Source organism: Catharus ustulatus, chromosome 9 (genome assembly GCF_009819885.2).
Source record: "Catharus ustulatus isolate bCatUst1 chromosome 9, bCatUst1.pri.v2, whole genome shotgun sequence".
Taxonomy (NCBI): domain Eukaryota; kingdom Metazoa; phylum Chordata; class Aves; order Passeriformes; family Turdidae; genus Catharus; species Catharus ustulatus.
Window position 1 is genome coordinate 31623442 of NC_046229.1, and position 13671 is coordinate 31637112.

General features: G+C 47.6%; 1 protein-coding gene across 6 annotated transcripts in view; it reads right to left on the minus strand.

The window, feature by feature from the left end:
• Positions 1-6864: 6864 nt before the first annotated feature.
• Positions 6865-13671, minus strand: part of CEP350 (centrosomal protein 350) — a 72617-nt gene continuing 65810 nt past the window's right edge. For all 6 annotated transcript variants that reach the window (XM_033067252.1, XM_033067250.1, XM_033067251.1 and 3 more), the window contains one exon: positions 6865-10909. In XM_033067252.1, coding sequence (XP_032923143.1) covers positions 10745-10909 — 165 coding nt within the window. In that variant the 3' untranslated portion in view covers positions 6865-10744. The remainder of the gene's footprint in view (positions 10910-13671) is intronic.

Genomic DNA, 13671 nt, shown 5'->3' on the forward strand with positions numbered 1-13671 from the left:
CCGCCCCTGGGGCGGGGACGGGGCGGGGACAAGGCGGGGAGCCCGAGCAGTGGCACCCACCCACAGCCCCCCGTGCACCGGGGGAGCCCTCACCGGGGGGAGCCCAGAGCAGGCCTCCAGCCCCCCGTCACCGCCCCCATCTCATGGGCACGGGCCCAGTACTCCCCTCCTCCCCCGCTCTTTGCTGAGGTGTTACCCTTCCGGGAGGGGACAAACGGCATCAAATTATACAATTCTGATAAAGTGAGGACTGCCCAGGGAGGTGGCGGAGCCATCATTCCTGGAGGTATTTAAGGAAAGAGTGGAGGTGGCACTGAGTGGCAAGGCCTGGTTGACAGGGTGGTGTTGGGTCACAGGCTGGACTCCATGATTTAGGCCTTCTCCAACCTAAATGAACCTGTGATCCTGTAATGGTGGAGGCAGCTGATTCAGCCCCAAAATGCACATTGTCACCATCGTGGGCACCCCGAGGGCAGCGCCCTGGTCAGATGCCCTGACATCAGCCAGCGTCACTGGGCACTACCTGGGCACCCTGTGGAATGGGAACCCTGGAGACATCCCTGCCCTCTCCTCACCCCTGCCAGGGATGCTCAGCAAGGACATCCAGTGACACCCACAAAATCCCACTCTACAGCTAAAAAAAGCAGCCCAGTGGCCCCTTCAATGGAATGTCTTCAAACTGAGAGTTAGATGAGATATCAGAAAAAAATAAAATCTTCCCTGTGAGGGCAGTAAGGCGCTGGCACAGGTCACCCACAAAGTTATGGATGCCCCATACCTGGAAATGTTCAGAGCCAGGATGGATGGAACTTGGAGCAACCTGGTCCAGTGGGAGGGTCAGCAGAATGATGGAATTAGATGTTCTTTAAGGTCCTTTCTAACCCAGACCATTCCAGGATTTTGTGATTCCATCCTCCTGGCCAGCCCAAGCCGTGCCTTTGCTCACGCACGCACACACGTCACCGGCTCCCAGACGGAAGGTGCCCGTTGCTCGTGCCCCGGGGCAGAGCCAGGCACTGCCAGGGTGGACTCAGCCCCAAAATCCAGCCCTCTGCTCCCTCCCCAGCCCCTGAGGCCAGGGAACCTCTGGCACTAGGGGTGCCCACGGCTGCTGAGGGCTTGTTACTGGCTCTGTCCCCAGGAAGGCCATTATCCATGCTGGGCCCCACCTAGGCATTTTAGGCGGACTTGCCATGCTAGAAAAACAAGCCTGCCAGAGCCCAGGCTCGCCAGGGTAGCGGAGGGCAGGGGCTCCACACCGGGCATGGGTCCAGGAAACGACAGGGCTCCCTGACACAGCCAGGCCTGGGGGTACAGAGCATGGTGGATGGACACGACCCACCCATGGCAGACACGATCCACGGCATTGCTCCAACCCATCTTGTGATGGGAATGGGACCGAAGATGGTCTGCTCCAGCTCTGTCAGCTGTAATTAAGTCCTTAAGGGATTATCACGCCTCGTTGTCTAACCAGGGGAGAGAGAGGCACAGCCTAGCCTGTGCAGGGCTGCTCTGAAAGGTGGTCCCTCACTACTGACAGAGACCTTGCCAGGACTTGTCCTCATCCAGCTGGTGATTAGAACACTCCATATTCAGGGGGATCACCACCGTTATCTCACCCAAGATTTAAAGCCTTATTTTAAGGGCTCGTCAGCTTGATTAGGTTATCAAGGCAAAAGAAAGGTGTAATTGCCAGCATCCTCCCCATCCAGCTCACCCCTTCCTCCCAGGCAGCCCAAATTCCTTGAATCCTTTTTTAGATACAAAAGCAGCATCTAACACCAAGGCAGAGGGGCAAGAGCCCACACCTCGGGGCTCCGGCTCCTTTGGAGGTGAGCCATGCCATTGCTCATCCCCCGGAGCCCTGGGGTGGGGATGCTCCTCTTTCCTGCTGCCCCGGGAACAGCCGGGCTGCTACTGATGACCCTACTGCCCAGCTGGCACGTCCCATCCCCAAGGCTCCCCAGGTAATAGACTCCTTCAGCAGCAGGGTGTGGAGTTTTCCAGGCACAGACTTGCCCCAAAATCCGTTTTTTTCCTTTGAATGCTGCTGCAAAGCAAGAGACGAGGCTTTTCTTCCACCCCAGACTGGGAAGAGACATATTTTTATGGCAGAACGCCCTGAGACAGTATGGGAAGCCAAAGACAAAGCAGAGGCTTTGAAACAATCATTTTAAAGTTGGATTTGAAAGCAACTAAGATGAAATAACAGCAATCAAGAAGCAGTAGAAGTCTGGGGATGTTTTAGAAAGGCCCTCCCAGTGCTCTCTGCCTTTTTGTCCTTCTCTAATGGAACTTGCAGGTAGCAAAACCAGGACACAGGTGCTGGGTGACCCCAGCTGCTGAGCCCTCAGCCAGCCCTAAAGCTCAGCTTTAGGCTCCCATGGCACATTTAGGAATCTTCTTGGTTTTCACAGCAAAGCCTTCAGTGCCTACCTCAGCATCCTTAACTTTGGGGAGAGTTGTGCTTCGCTCTGTAGCAAGGCCATGGGCTAAGGATGACCACAGAGATTCTTGTGCTGCACAACTCTGCGCAGCAGCTGAGCAGTGGCTTTAGTTCATTAAGCTCATCAGCTCTGAAATCTCCTTTCCCAGACTAACACCCAGCAGGAATCTCCTTGAAGTCAGTGAGGCGTGGGCAACATCAACAAGGCTGAGAACCTCAAAGGCGGCCACAATCTCACCAAAATAATTCAAGCCCTGCAGAACTTGTTTCGTGCACCCAAAATGGATCATTTTCAGACATGAAGCTACTCAGATCGCCTCTGTGCTGGGTTAGAGAGGAGACAAGAAAAGAGTGGTTGGATTTTATGTGTTCAGCCCTTGAAGTGATGGAAAAGACTATATTTCAGAAAATTGAGAAAGGCTTTTATTGTCCCTTTTTAAAAGCATGAATCTGTCTATAAAATGTTCAGAATGGCTGGGTGAGCAGACCCAGGACCTCTTCACTTCCCTTCAGTTGTGAAGGTTCAGGGCCACAGGGAGATCCTAAAATGGACTTTCTTCCTTGAAAATTAAAGAACACATTCCTACCTAATTGTGTGATTCCAGGAACTGACTGCAAGGAAAACATGAAACCAATGCAAGACTCATGATACAACCACGGCAACCCCGTCACTGGCATTTTGGAGGCTGTTCACAGAGGTTTGTATCCAACACCTCTGCAAGCCCCTTGGAAATACCAGCTGTAGAGGAAGCTCAACAGTTTTCCTTTATCCAGACTTCACAAGATGATGAACTCAAGGAAGCCCCCCTTGATCTGCAGCACATATCAAGCGTGGTCCTTCTGTGAATTAAAGGAAAAGCCTCACTCCCCTCAGAAAGCAAGGGAAAATTGTGCCACCTGCCACCTGCCTGACATTCCAATCCAGGTGGCACTTTCTCCTTGGTGGCACAAGTCACACAGCTGAGACATGGCCTCAGACAAGACCTTTGCCAGCATCTGTGCAATACAAATCTGTCCAATACAAACCTGCCAGCTTCGCTGAGACAGGGAATAACACCTGGAGCAGATGTGAATGCCATACTCTGCATTGGCCCTGCTAGGCTGACACCTGAGAAGACCAGGACAGCCCCTCGAAGTCCCCACTGGCAGCTGGGAATTGCTGACTCCATGAGACAGGCTAGGTCGGAAATCGTTGATTTCTACCTTTCAAGCCCAACCAGCCTGTAATAACAAGAGGCACAAAAGCAAATCTGGGGTGCATTCTCAGGATGTGATGAATGTGTTCACGTAGTTTGCGTCTGCAGAGAGAATACAGCAGTACCAGCCTGCTGCTATTCACCCTCTGCTGATTCATCCCTGCTCCAAAGGACAGCAGCCACACTGCCCTTGCTCTTCTCAGCAGAACCCAGGGAGACCAGGAGGAACCGGCACTGTCATTGGTATGTCTATGTAGGAAACGTTTTACCTGCAAATTTCAGATCTACTAACAGTCATAAATGATTACCATGACCTGGGTTGCACAGAGCAGATGTTTTCCAGTCCAACTCATGTTCCCAGCTTTAAGTAGCAGATTGGAGGAGGCCACACCGCCCAGATTTGCCACATCATTATTTGGCAGGTGGTTTAATTGCAGCACATGAAACTGAGAATACCACAGGGATGACAACGGAGCACTCCTCTCTTGCTCTGACAGTACTCCTGCAACGTAAGCAAGGTCTCACCTACCAAGGACTGCTGTGCCCAATCACAGGTTCACTGAGCAGCGCTGGTTCCATCAGTCCACAGAACAACGCAGCCAGACACAGACACTGGACCAGGCTCCTTGCTGAGCTCCTCAAGCCAAGCCACATGAACAGTGGGATCCCCTGCAGCCTCCTTCATTTTGCTGGAATAAAATAAAATAAAATCTGCAACACCTCCCAGAAGCGGTGTTACTTCCACCTCCAGCAAATTCTCAGACAGAATCTGAGTTTGAGTCAGTCTAGACTTCATGCAAGAGGAAGCCATTGGAAACCCACATCAGGGAGGGAACACAGCCCAAGGGACACAGCAGGTCTTGTACAGGTGGAGCAAAGGGCTGGAAAACCGGGGCCAAGAGAAACATTCAGAACAGGAACTAACCACCTGCTCCAGGCCATCAGCACACTTGGCAGGCAGAAGGTATCTGTACCTCAGCAGCCTCCTCTATGCCCCTGAACTTGCCCAGCCCTCATCCTCCTAAATAGAGCTACTCTAGTCTCCTTTTCCCCAAATTTCTGCAGGACCTTATTCAGGTGCAGGCAGGAAGGTGCAGGACTGGGGCTACAGGTTTAGTTTGCTCCAGTTTCCAGGTCTCACAGGGTGCCTTTCCCTCCCCCACAGGACCGGCATCCCAAAGAGTGCCTTATGCTTTCAAACTCCATTACGTCTCATCTGCATTCCTGCCAGGCAATAGCCCATGATCTGGGCTGGCTGCCAGCAGCTGGGCAGCCCCCCTCCTCTCCTTCCTGCACTCTGAAGAGCTGCTGGTGTGCACCAGCTCCTTTTCTTCCCAGGGCCGTGTTAATGAGAGCCCAGACATTGCAGAAGCCCTTGTGCTAGGCAGGGTGCAGGACGTCTAGAGCAGAGTCAACATTTCAAGCGCTCCAGTGCCAGGCGTTTTATCATGTGGGAAGGCTGCAGCTGGCACCACACCCCCAGGGAGGCACCTGGGAGGCGGCTGTACCTGGGAAGGGAGGCACCAAACAGTCCCACTCAATCCAGAATGCCATGGGAAGGCAGCTGCTGGCCATTGGCCAACCCTAGAGTTTCACCAGGTCCACAGGTGAAACAGCTGTCAAGGTGTTACTCTGAGGGTTCTGGGAAGAGTTGCACAAACACCATGGGTAGAAAGTCAGTGACAAAGTGAAGCAACATAGACTTGCAAATGAGGAAATGAGAGCCTTCATCACGCTGATTGCTGGGCATCCTGGGCAAGGACAGCAGGAGCAATGCAGCAGTTTGCTGCGTCACACACCGGAGCGCCTTGGCAGCACTCCCACTACTTGAGCTGTTTATAAAGGAAGCTCTTCTTCAGCTAGAGAAGCCCTGATCAGCTTTGATTTTTTTCAATGTGAAGTGCACTCTGAGCCCCTTCCAGGGATGGATGTAAGTAGACAATGATCCAAAAATACAGGACTTGTGGAGTAAAATCGCTGCGGGGTGAGGAAAGGCATGACATGGATGCTCTCCTGCTGCTCACTAATGAGGACACAGAGGCTGCAGCACCACTTTGCCTCAGCCCTTTGGACATCCCAGGACCCACCGCTGCATTTGGCCAGTTCAATTGCTGAACTCAGAGGGCTGTGACGTCCTCCTGTCTGTCTGAGGACTGGACTGTGATGGTGCTCTGCTAAGGACCAGGCCTACGGCACACCGGCACTGCAGCAGAGCCGCTTCCATAATGGACGCCTGAATGCAGCAAGTCCTCCTCCAGGATGGGGTACCTCTGCTAAGGAAAAGCAAAGAACAAATAACTGCAATGGTTTAATTCACACAGGTGCCCCCCATTTAATGCAAACAGCCCTTCCAGGCAGGTGAGGAGTTGACAGTCACACAGTGTCCTCCCAGCTGGAAAGACCAATTCTGGGTTTTGTACAGCATCTGCAGTAAATGGAAAGCAGAGCTTTTTCTGCTGGGCTATACATTAATAAAAGGCACCAAAACACAGCAGAGGTACTGGAGCAGGGGTGGCCACAGGCACTGAGGAGGCTCAATAAACACCTGTGCTACCTGGCTCACACCTTCACGCTGCCACTCCATCACCATGTGCACACACCTGTTGGTTTGGCACTGCAAGTGCTCGGCCATCCTCTTACAGGGCTCCAGGACCTTTCATGTGTTAAGGTGATTTTTTCCTTTTTTTCTTTATTTTTTTTTTCTGGAAAGAAAACAGCAAAGATTTAGAAAAATTCCACCAATACAGAAAGTTTCCAGGGAGCAATGTTTTCCCTTGGTGAAGAAGGGATCAGTGCTGCTAACAGCAGCTCTACAGAGCTGTACTAATTTAGGAGCCTAATTGAGGGACACAAAACAAGACCGAGGCTCTGAAGAGCCTCATTTAATTCCAAAACTGTTGTTTAACATTAAAATACTTTAAACCACGAGTTTTTAAAACATATTTTTAATATATATATGCAAGGCGTAGCTTTTCTCCCACAGTGAACTCCTGCAATGACTGCTCAGTGCTATTTTCTGCTTTAACACTAAGGAAATTCTAATAAAGTTATGATTATAATTAAGGCAACTCTAATGGGATTTTGTAGACTGTGATTGGCATCTCAAGCACAGCATCAGACAGAAAGGAGAACGTACAAGGGACAAATCTCCAGGACACCATCAGAATTAGCAACTGCTTGGGTAATTAGAAAACTTCATTTTATAAAAACCAGAAAACAAGATTAATTTATAAATCAGTTTATTTACAGATTTTGTTCTCTTAAAGTACATTTCACTTACCAAAGATATTTACACTGGTGTACACAGGGACCACCCTGGTTATTTTACAGTTCTTAATTACAAAAAATCCTCCCCAACCCCTCCACATCCTTGGGTCTGTCTACTGTGCAAAGCTGCTGTGGATGTGAACATGAGCTGAAACTGGCCCAAACCCCAAGTTACCAGGTTATTTACACATACACAGTAAATGGGTTCCTTTTCAGCATCTCCACAACACAGTACACAGGGAGACCGAGCCTCCCAAAAAGCGGCTTTGCAAATGTGTATCAAAAGGCTCTGCAAAATCAAGGAAAAAAACCCCTAGTAAATGCAGGTTAATTACAGTATTCCTTTTTCATCTGTATATAATTTTGCATTTAACACTTAAATTACAAATAAGTTCAATAGTTTGCTTTTCTCCATTTTAGTTAATTTGTAAACACTTCAGATGCACTAAATAACTTGCAAGATTCAACTGTTTGTCTGCTGAAAAGTACTTTGTTTTCCTACTATTCTTAAGGTAGCAAAGATATATGAAAGTTGGAACTGTACACAGTTCCTCGCAGAATAGTCACTTAAAAGGTCTCTGTCACTGTGCTACTGAAGGTCTTCTGCAGGTACACACTTATTCAAGTATTGCAAAAAGCTAAGGCCACTTTTTCAAAAAAGGAAAAGGAACAAGATGGGATTTTTCAATCCCTCATTCCACCTTGTGAGCAACAAGCCTTCTCTGCAAGGCAGAAGTACTGATATTCCAGGGCTCGGCTCACAGAGCATCCTGCTGTTATCGAGGTACTTGCACTCCGTGTTCCCACAAGCCTGGGCTTTCCCACCTGGCTCTGAGATCCTTCCAAAGATGGAACAGCACGCCTCGAGTGATGACAGCTGCTGCCCCAAACAGCTCACAGGTCTCAGCAAAATGTCCGTCTTGAATCTTCTTATGTGGTTGCACCGAGATAACCAGGATGCAGAAATATCATCTTGTTTTTACAAAGGGAAGGTTGGGGAGAGAAGCAGAGAATTCAGCCTTCCAGGCTTCCCCATATCTCCTCACTACCAGCCTGACCCAGCCTGACCCTTGCTTCATCGCAGTAATCATCAGCCCACAAGTACTCAACCCACTTGAGGTTTTGAACATACACTCAACTCAAAGCAACTCAACACATGTGAGGTATTGAGAAGGTAATTCACGTACGTTCAAGTCATTTTAGGGTTGCTCCTAGCAAGGATTGCTACCAAAAAAAATCAGTGATGTCTGCAAAGGAACAAAGCCACTACTTAGATATAGCTTCCTTCTGTCCAAACACCTGTTAAAAATACTTAGTGCTTCTGTGGAGGGTACTACAGCCAAAAGACAACAAGCACACGATCTCCAATGGACCCCCATACCCTGCCAGGCCCAACTGCTCAACCTCCTCCCTCCTGCTGGACAGACCAGAAACATCCCATGAGCCCCCCAGAACAGCAAAAAGCCCTGGGCACACAGGACAACCTTCTCAACACTGGCCACGGTATCTACAGAACAGAACCTAACCTGATGCTCCAGGTACAAACCAACTCTGCAGGTTTCTGTCCTCTTTCCATAATTGCTACCTATAAAAATAGCAATCCTTGCTATTAAAAGAGATACACCCAGGAAAGGGAATCTGAGGTGGTGACCCAATCAGTGACACCATGCTGGTTAAATCTAGCAGCTTTAGTTTGTTTCTGTCTTAAGCATCCAAGGGTTTCCTGGTTCAGCATCATGACATTTTACATGAACAAATGAATCACTCAGAAAAAAACACAGCTGAGCAATGCTCCACCAAAACCATTTGACTTCCAGCCAGAAGGGCCACTAGTGTGGGACATACATGTATATGCCCACTGAAGGTGTCCCTATCCACCATTACCTCCTCCTTGCTCTTCCACTCACAGAGCTGGATATGGCTCACCACTAACTCACAAATGAGGTGCTGGCAACACTACATCTGAGAATCTGCATGGACCTCTGGCAAATCCAACATTTCCCAGTGCTGTCCCTGAAGAATTACCAGCTGTGTGTCATTGTGCAAAATGCAAATATTCCAATGATAGCTTTCAAAAAATCCCAAACAATAAACAACCTGACCAAAAAAAAAAAAAGTGGAAAAGAAAAACCAAACTGGACCAGTAGCAGAGGTACGCACAGCAGGAAGCCCAAGAAGCAAGCAGATGAATTAAACAATTGAGATCTCCCTGCCATGCCTGTTGGGGGCTGCAGCATCTTTGGGACACCTCTGAGGGCTTCCAAGTGTCTGTCTACACTCCAGTGCCTGGAGAATCTGACTTTCCTCTGGGTCTTGTTCCAGGTTAGCAAACGGACATCCACTATTAAGGCATCAACGTTTGACCCCAGATTGTCCATGTTCCTCCAAGAAAAACACAAGAACAGGAAGAACAGGTCAGGAACCAGCACTCAGCAGAATGACACTGCAGATAAATCCAGCATCAAATCAACCACGTAACACCGTGCAGAAATTCTGGGAAAGGAAGGGAATAGAAAGAGCTGGGAATTTTCATGCAATTTTTCAGCTTAGCCCCCTCAACTCTCCATTGTTCTGAACCAGGTGCTTCAGTTTTCCTAGACCTGTCTTTGCGTCCCACCCTTGGTCACTGAGGTTTGGTTCTTCCTACCTTCATCCCCCTCATATCTGCCTCATGAAGCTGGAGGTTTTGTGTGAAGAATATGGGGCTCTGGAAGTTTCCAAACCAGATGCTGTCTCCAGTTCATCTGTCTCAAAACACAAGACAGTGCAGCCAACTGCACAGGACACTCTCCTGTAACCCACTTAATAAATTACCTGAAAATAAATAAAAAACCCACAAGCACAAAACATGCAGACAGTCAAGCACCAGACATCGCTTTCTTTGGTGAATACACTCTGTTCTCAAATTGTTCAAGTAGCAGCTTCTCCAATTCATTAGGTGACAGTAAGGGAGAAAGCTGAGGGACTGAAGGCCAAATTTTTGTGAGGAAATATATTCCACTCCTGCATGTCTTGTGCCTGAGAAAATCCTGAGTATCCATTATCTGGGAGCAGCTGGTGCTCCAGGAAGAGAAGTGCTACACGGTAGGAGGAAAGTTGTCCATGGGCTCATCTTTCACGCTTGACATTAGGCAGGCTTTATCTTGCTCCACCCTAGGAGCAAAGCAGCAAGAATTCTTTACTTGTAGGCAGGAAGCAACATCATCTAATTTCCCTGGACTAGGCTGGCACCATGCTCGGTACCACATCACAGAAGAAAGATGAAAATCGGCTTCACGGAGAAATTAATTAGATAGGCTCTGAAGCAGAAGGAACTGATGCACATTGTTAGGGCTGCAGGCGAAGATGTGTTAAGATTGTAACACTGTTCAGTATGGTAAGTCTCTGTTTATAACCAAAACCTCACCAAACTGTTGCTTCTCCAAATTACTCACATTTCCAAGGACAAGTTGAGTACTGATGGCTGACCACCATTCCAGCAAAACAGCCAATACCCCAACTTAATCCAACCCTTTCAGGGAACAAGCCAAGCATGTCAAAGCCCCAGGCTGGGACCCTGGGCAGCTGCTAACAGTTATGTGACATAACTGCATTGGCACATGAACAGTCTTGAGCACTCCTCAAAGCAGCCTCAAGTGAGGGATCAGCTTGTTCCAAACAATGAATCTGGTGTGAGGTCTTGGCAGCCAGTTCAGGTTCTTTTCATCCCACCAGAACTGCCTGGGAGCCCCATGCGTGGAAGTCCAGCCGCACCACGTGCAGGAAGGAGAGCAGGTCAGGAGTCAGAGAGGCCTGTGACTCCATGGTTGGCAGCTCTGAGCTCACTTCAGCACTGTCAGACAAGCAGCAGCCTCCGCTGTTTCTCGTTTATCTGGTTCAGTACATCAACAGTGTCTCTGATTAAGGCCTCGAAGATCCCGTCTGCCAACTGCATCTTTACACACAGTTCATCCTCGTCATAGTTCACCCACTGCGCTTCTTCCTCGTGGAGTTCCTGCACCTTGGAGGGTAAGAAAGGCAATACAAACATTACATTCTGTTGCTTTAAAATAATATTGCTTGCAAAGTTCCAGAAAGAGTCCAAAGCAGAGCGTATCTGCCAACAACATATCTGTCTTTGTAAGAGATTACAGGAAACGCTTGGAGTAGCAAAACAAACACAGTTCTGTTTGAACCAGGCTATTTCACTGTATGAATGTTTTCTACTTTTCACTGTAGCATCCATTTTAAAGGCTTTCATATTCCTGCTCAAGTTTTTCACTTGCAAGGACTCAGCTAATGGGATATTCTTGGCCAACAGCAGAAGCTCTATTAATTAATCAGTCCCTAATTATGTTTTTGCAAGAAGCTGATTCCATGTGACTTAAAGTGGTAAGAAATAATGGAAAGGCATTCAAGAAGGCAAGGGGAAAAAGAAAAAGCAACTAACTTTCAATTCTTCTGCACAGGAAGACAAAATGCTTGCATGTGTTATAAGACAGCATTCATTTGCACAGAATACTCCACGCTTCATTGGATTTGACAGCATTACTACAAATGGAATTTTGTACCAGTACATTTGAAAAGTACATATTTCCTTCTATTACTAAATTGTTGACAAAGAAAATCCCCTTTTACTGCTCACTGACAAATAGGTGGTTTAGTACCAGACTGAAATACATCATTTCATTTAGCAAATCAAGTCTTATTGAGAGTCTCTCCAAACTGGATGTCTTCAACTAAACTTATTAAAAATTTGTCTTACTGACCATTTCAGTATTACAGATAAACCTTAACACAGCTCAAACTTTTTAGAAAAGAAGGAATGAGTGAAACACCACTTGTATTTAAAACAACAAAAAAAACCTGTTGAAAGCTCTGTCTCTGTTCAGCTTCAGCAGAAACCTCCTTTGCCCATAAATCTTACACTCTAAACTCAAAATACATTTACAGCATACAAATGGGGCAGACACCTACACACTGTTAAACTAAGTTCAAACATACTGAAAAATCCACTAACCCAGGATCAGTATGTACTAGTGTTGTTTTCTGAGAGAGAACATAAACTATAGCCCCAACACACTCTCTTCCTTTTGCCTGAGGCTAAACCTCCTAGAAACTGATCTGTTTTGAAGATGACAGCTGCTGTGGCACAATGATGATTCAATAACCTCAGCACAGTGTGAAGCCCAAGAAAAGCCTGCTGTGAGAACCCCAGGGAACTGGCACTGCTGCAGGGTTTGCAGGCATTCATAAGGCCCCGGTTCGACACGGGGCTCCAGGCTGACAGCTCCTTTCTCCCTTTTGAGAGAGCCTGGGGAGAGGGGCAGGGATCTTATCCTGCAAACAGCTTTGGAAGAGTCACGCTGCATGCTTACAAATTTGTGCTACCACAGCAAGTACCTCTTTCCCACACAGCTGTCAAGGACGAGGCATTAATGGCTTCATTAGGCTTGTTACTAATAAGGAAGAAGCAACATTACTTGCAATCAAACTTTGAAGGAGTGCTGTAGGTGAAAAATAATTTAAATGGAAAACTAACAAGTGGTAGATAATTTGGTGTGGGTTTGAATGTGGGTGTGGGGGTCAATGTCTGAAAGAGACTCCTGAACTCTCACACAGGAATGTGCTGCCTGCAACCTGTATGTGCTGGTTGTAAATTCTGATAAAATAAACAGCAGTATGTCCCAAGTCCTCCCATCAATAAAGAGGCATAAGATAGAAGCAGCAATTTGCAGACTGATCATGTGATGAGTGTCGGCTTCATGGATTATTTAAATAAGGAAAAGAAAGAGACAGGGGTCATGAAAAGAGGTGATGCTGAAAAAGGATTCCCTAAAAGCAGAAGTGATTCAGGGGACTCAAAGATAGAAGGTGAAGATGGCTGCTGCAGGAAAGATCCTAGAAATGAGGGAAGATCCTGAGTACAAAGGAGGTGGGTGGAGACAAAATGCCAGGGGATGTCCAGGGACCTCGACTGATGACATCCAGGGCTGGTAACCTGGAGCAGCTGCATGGCAGCGACTGACGGGATTTTCTGCCCAACCCTCCCAGGCCAGCTGCAGTCCCACTGCTGAAAAGTGAAGTCAAGACTTAATGAAGGTAACACTGGGGGCAGGGGAAGAGAGTGAATAAATAATCAAGCAGGTTAAAAGCGCTGATCTCACTGGCCTTAACAAACCTCAGTGTCCAGATTCACACTAAAGCGCTGTTTGTTCGGTCTCCTTGACAACTGTGTGATGAGACAATTTCTTTATGTGGGAAAAGAGATACATGGGATAAAGAAGTAAAAGTAAACAGAAGAGGAAGAAGGTACTTGATCCAGGCAGAGAAAGGCTGGATGTTTAACAGCACCAGAAAGAAAAACAGTATCAATGATTAATTTTCTCTTGTCTGTATCATTCCCCCCTCCCTCAGAGGCAGAGTACACAATTTCCTTTGGCATTAGGAGGACTTCCTCGAGCATACTTTTGGGAAACTGCAAGAATGTGCAATTTGCAGCTGCAGGCAAGTCTTGTTTATAGTGTCTTCAGAACACGTGTGGAAACTGCTGTGCTGCTCTGCAGCCCTGGCTGCACCCTCTGAGCCAAGGCAGTTGTGACTCCTTTATCTGGGGAAGGTTTGATCCATTTGCTATGTTACCAAAAACTGCTCGTTAGTAATTGAGACAGTTTCTTTAATATTTGGCAACTATCGTGGCTTGCATGGAAATGGGCTTTGCCCTGTCTTCAGTACTTTGCACTTTCTCATGACAAAAGTAAAACTTCACATATTTGATAGCAG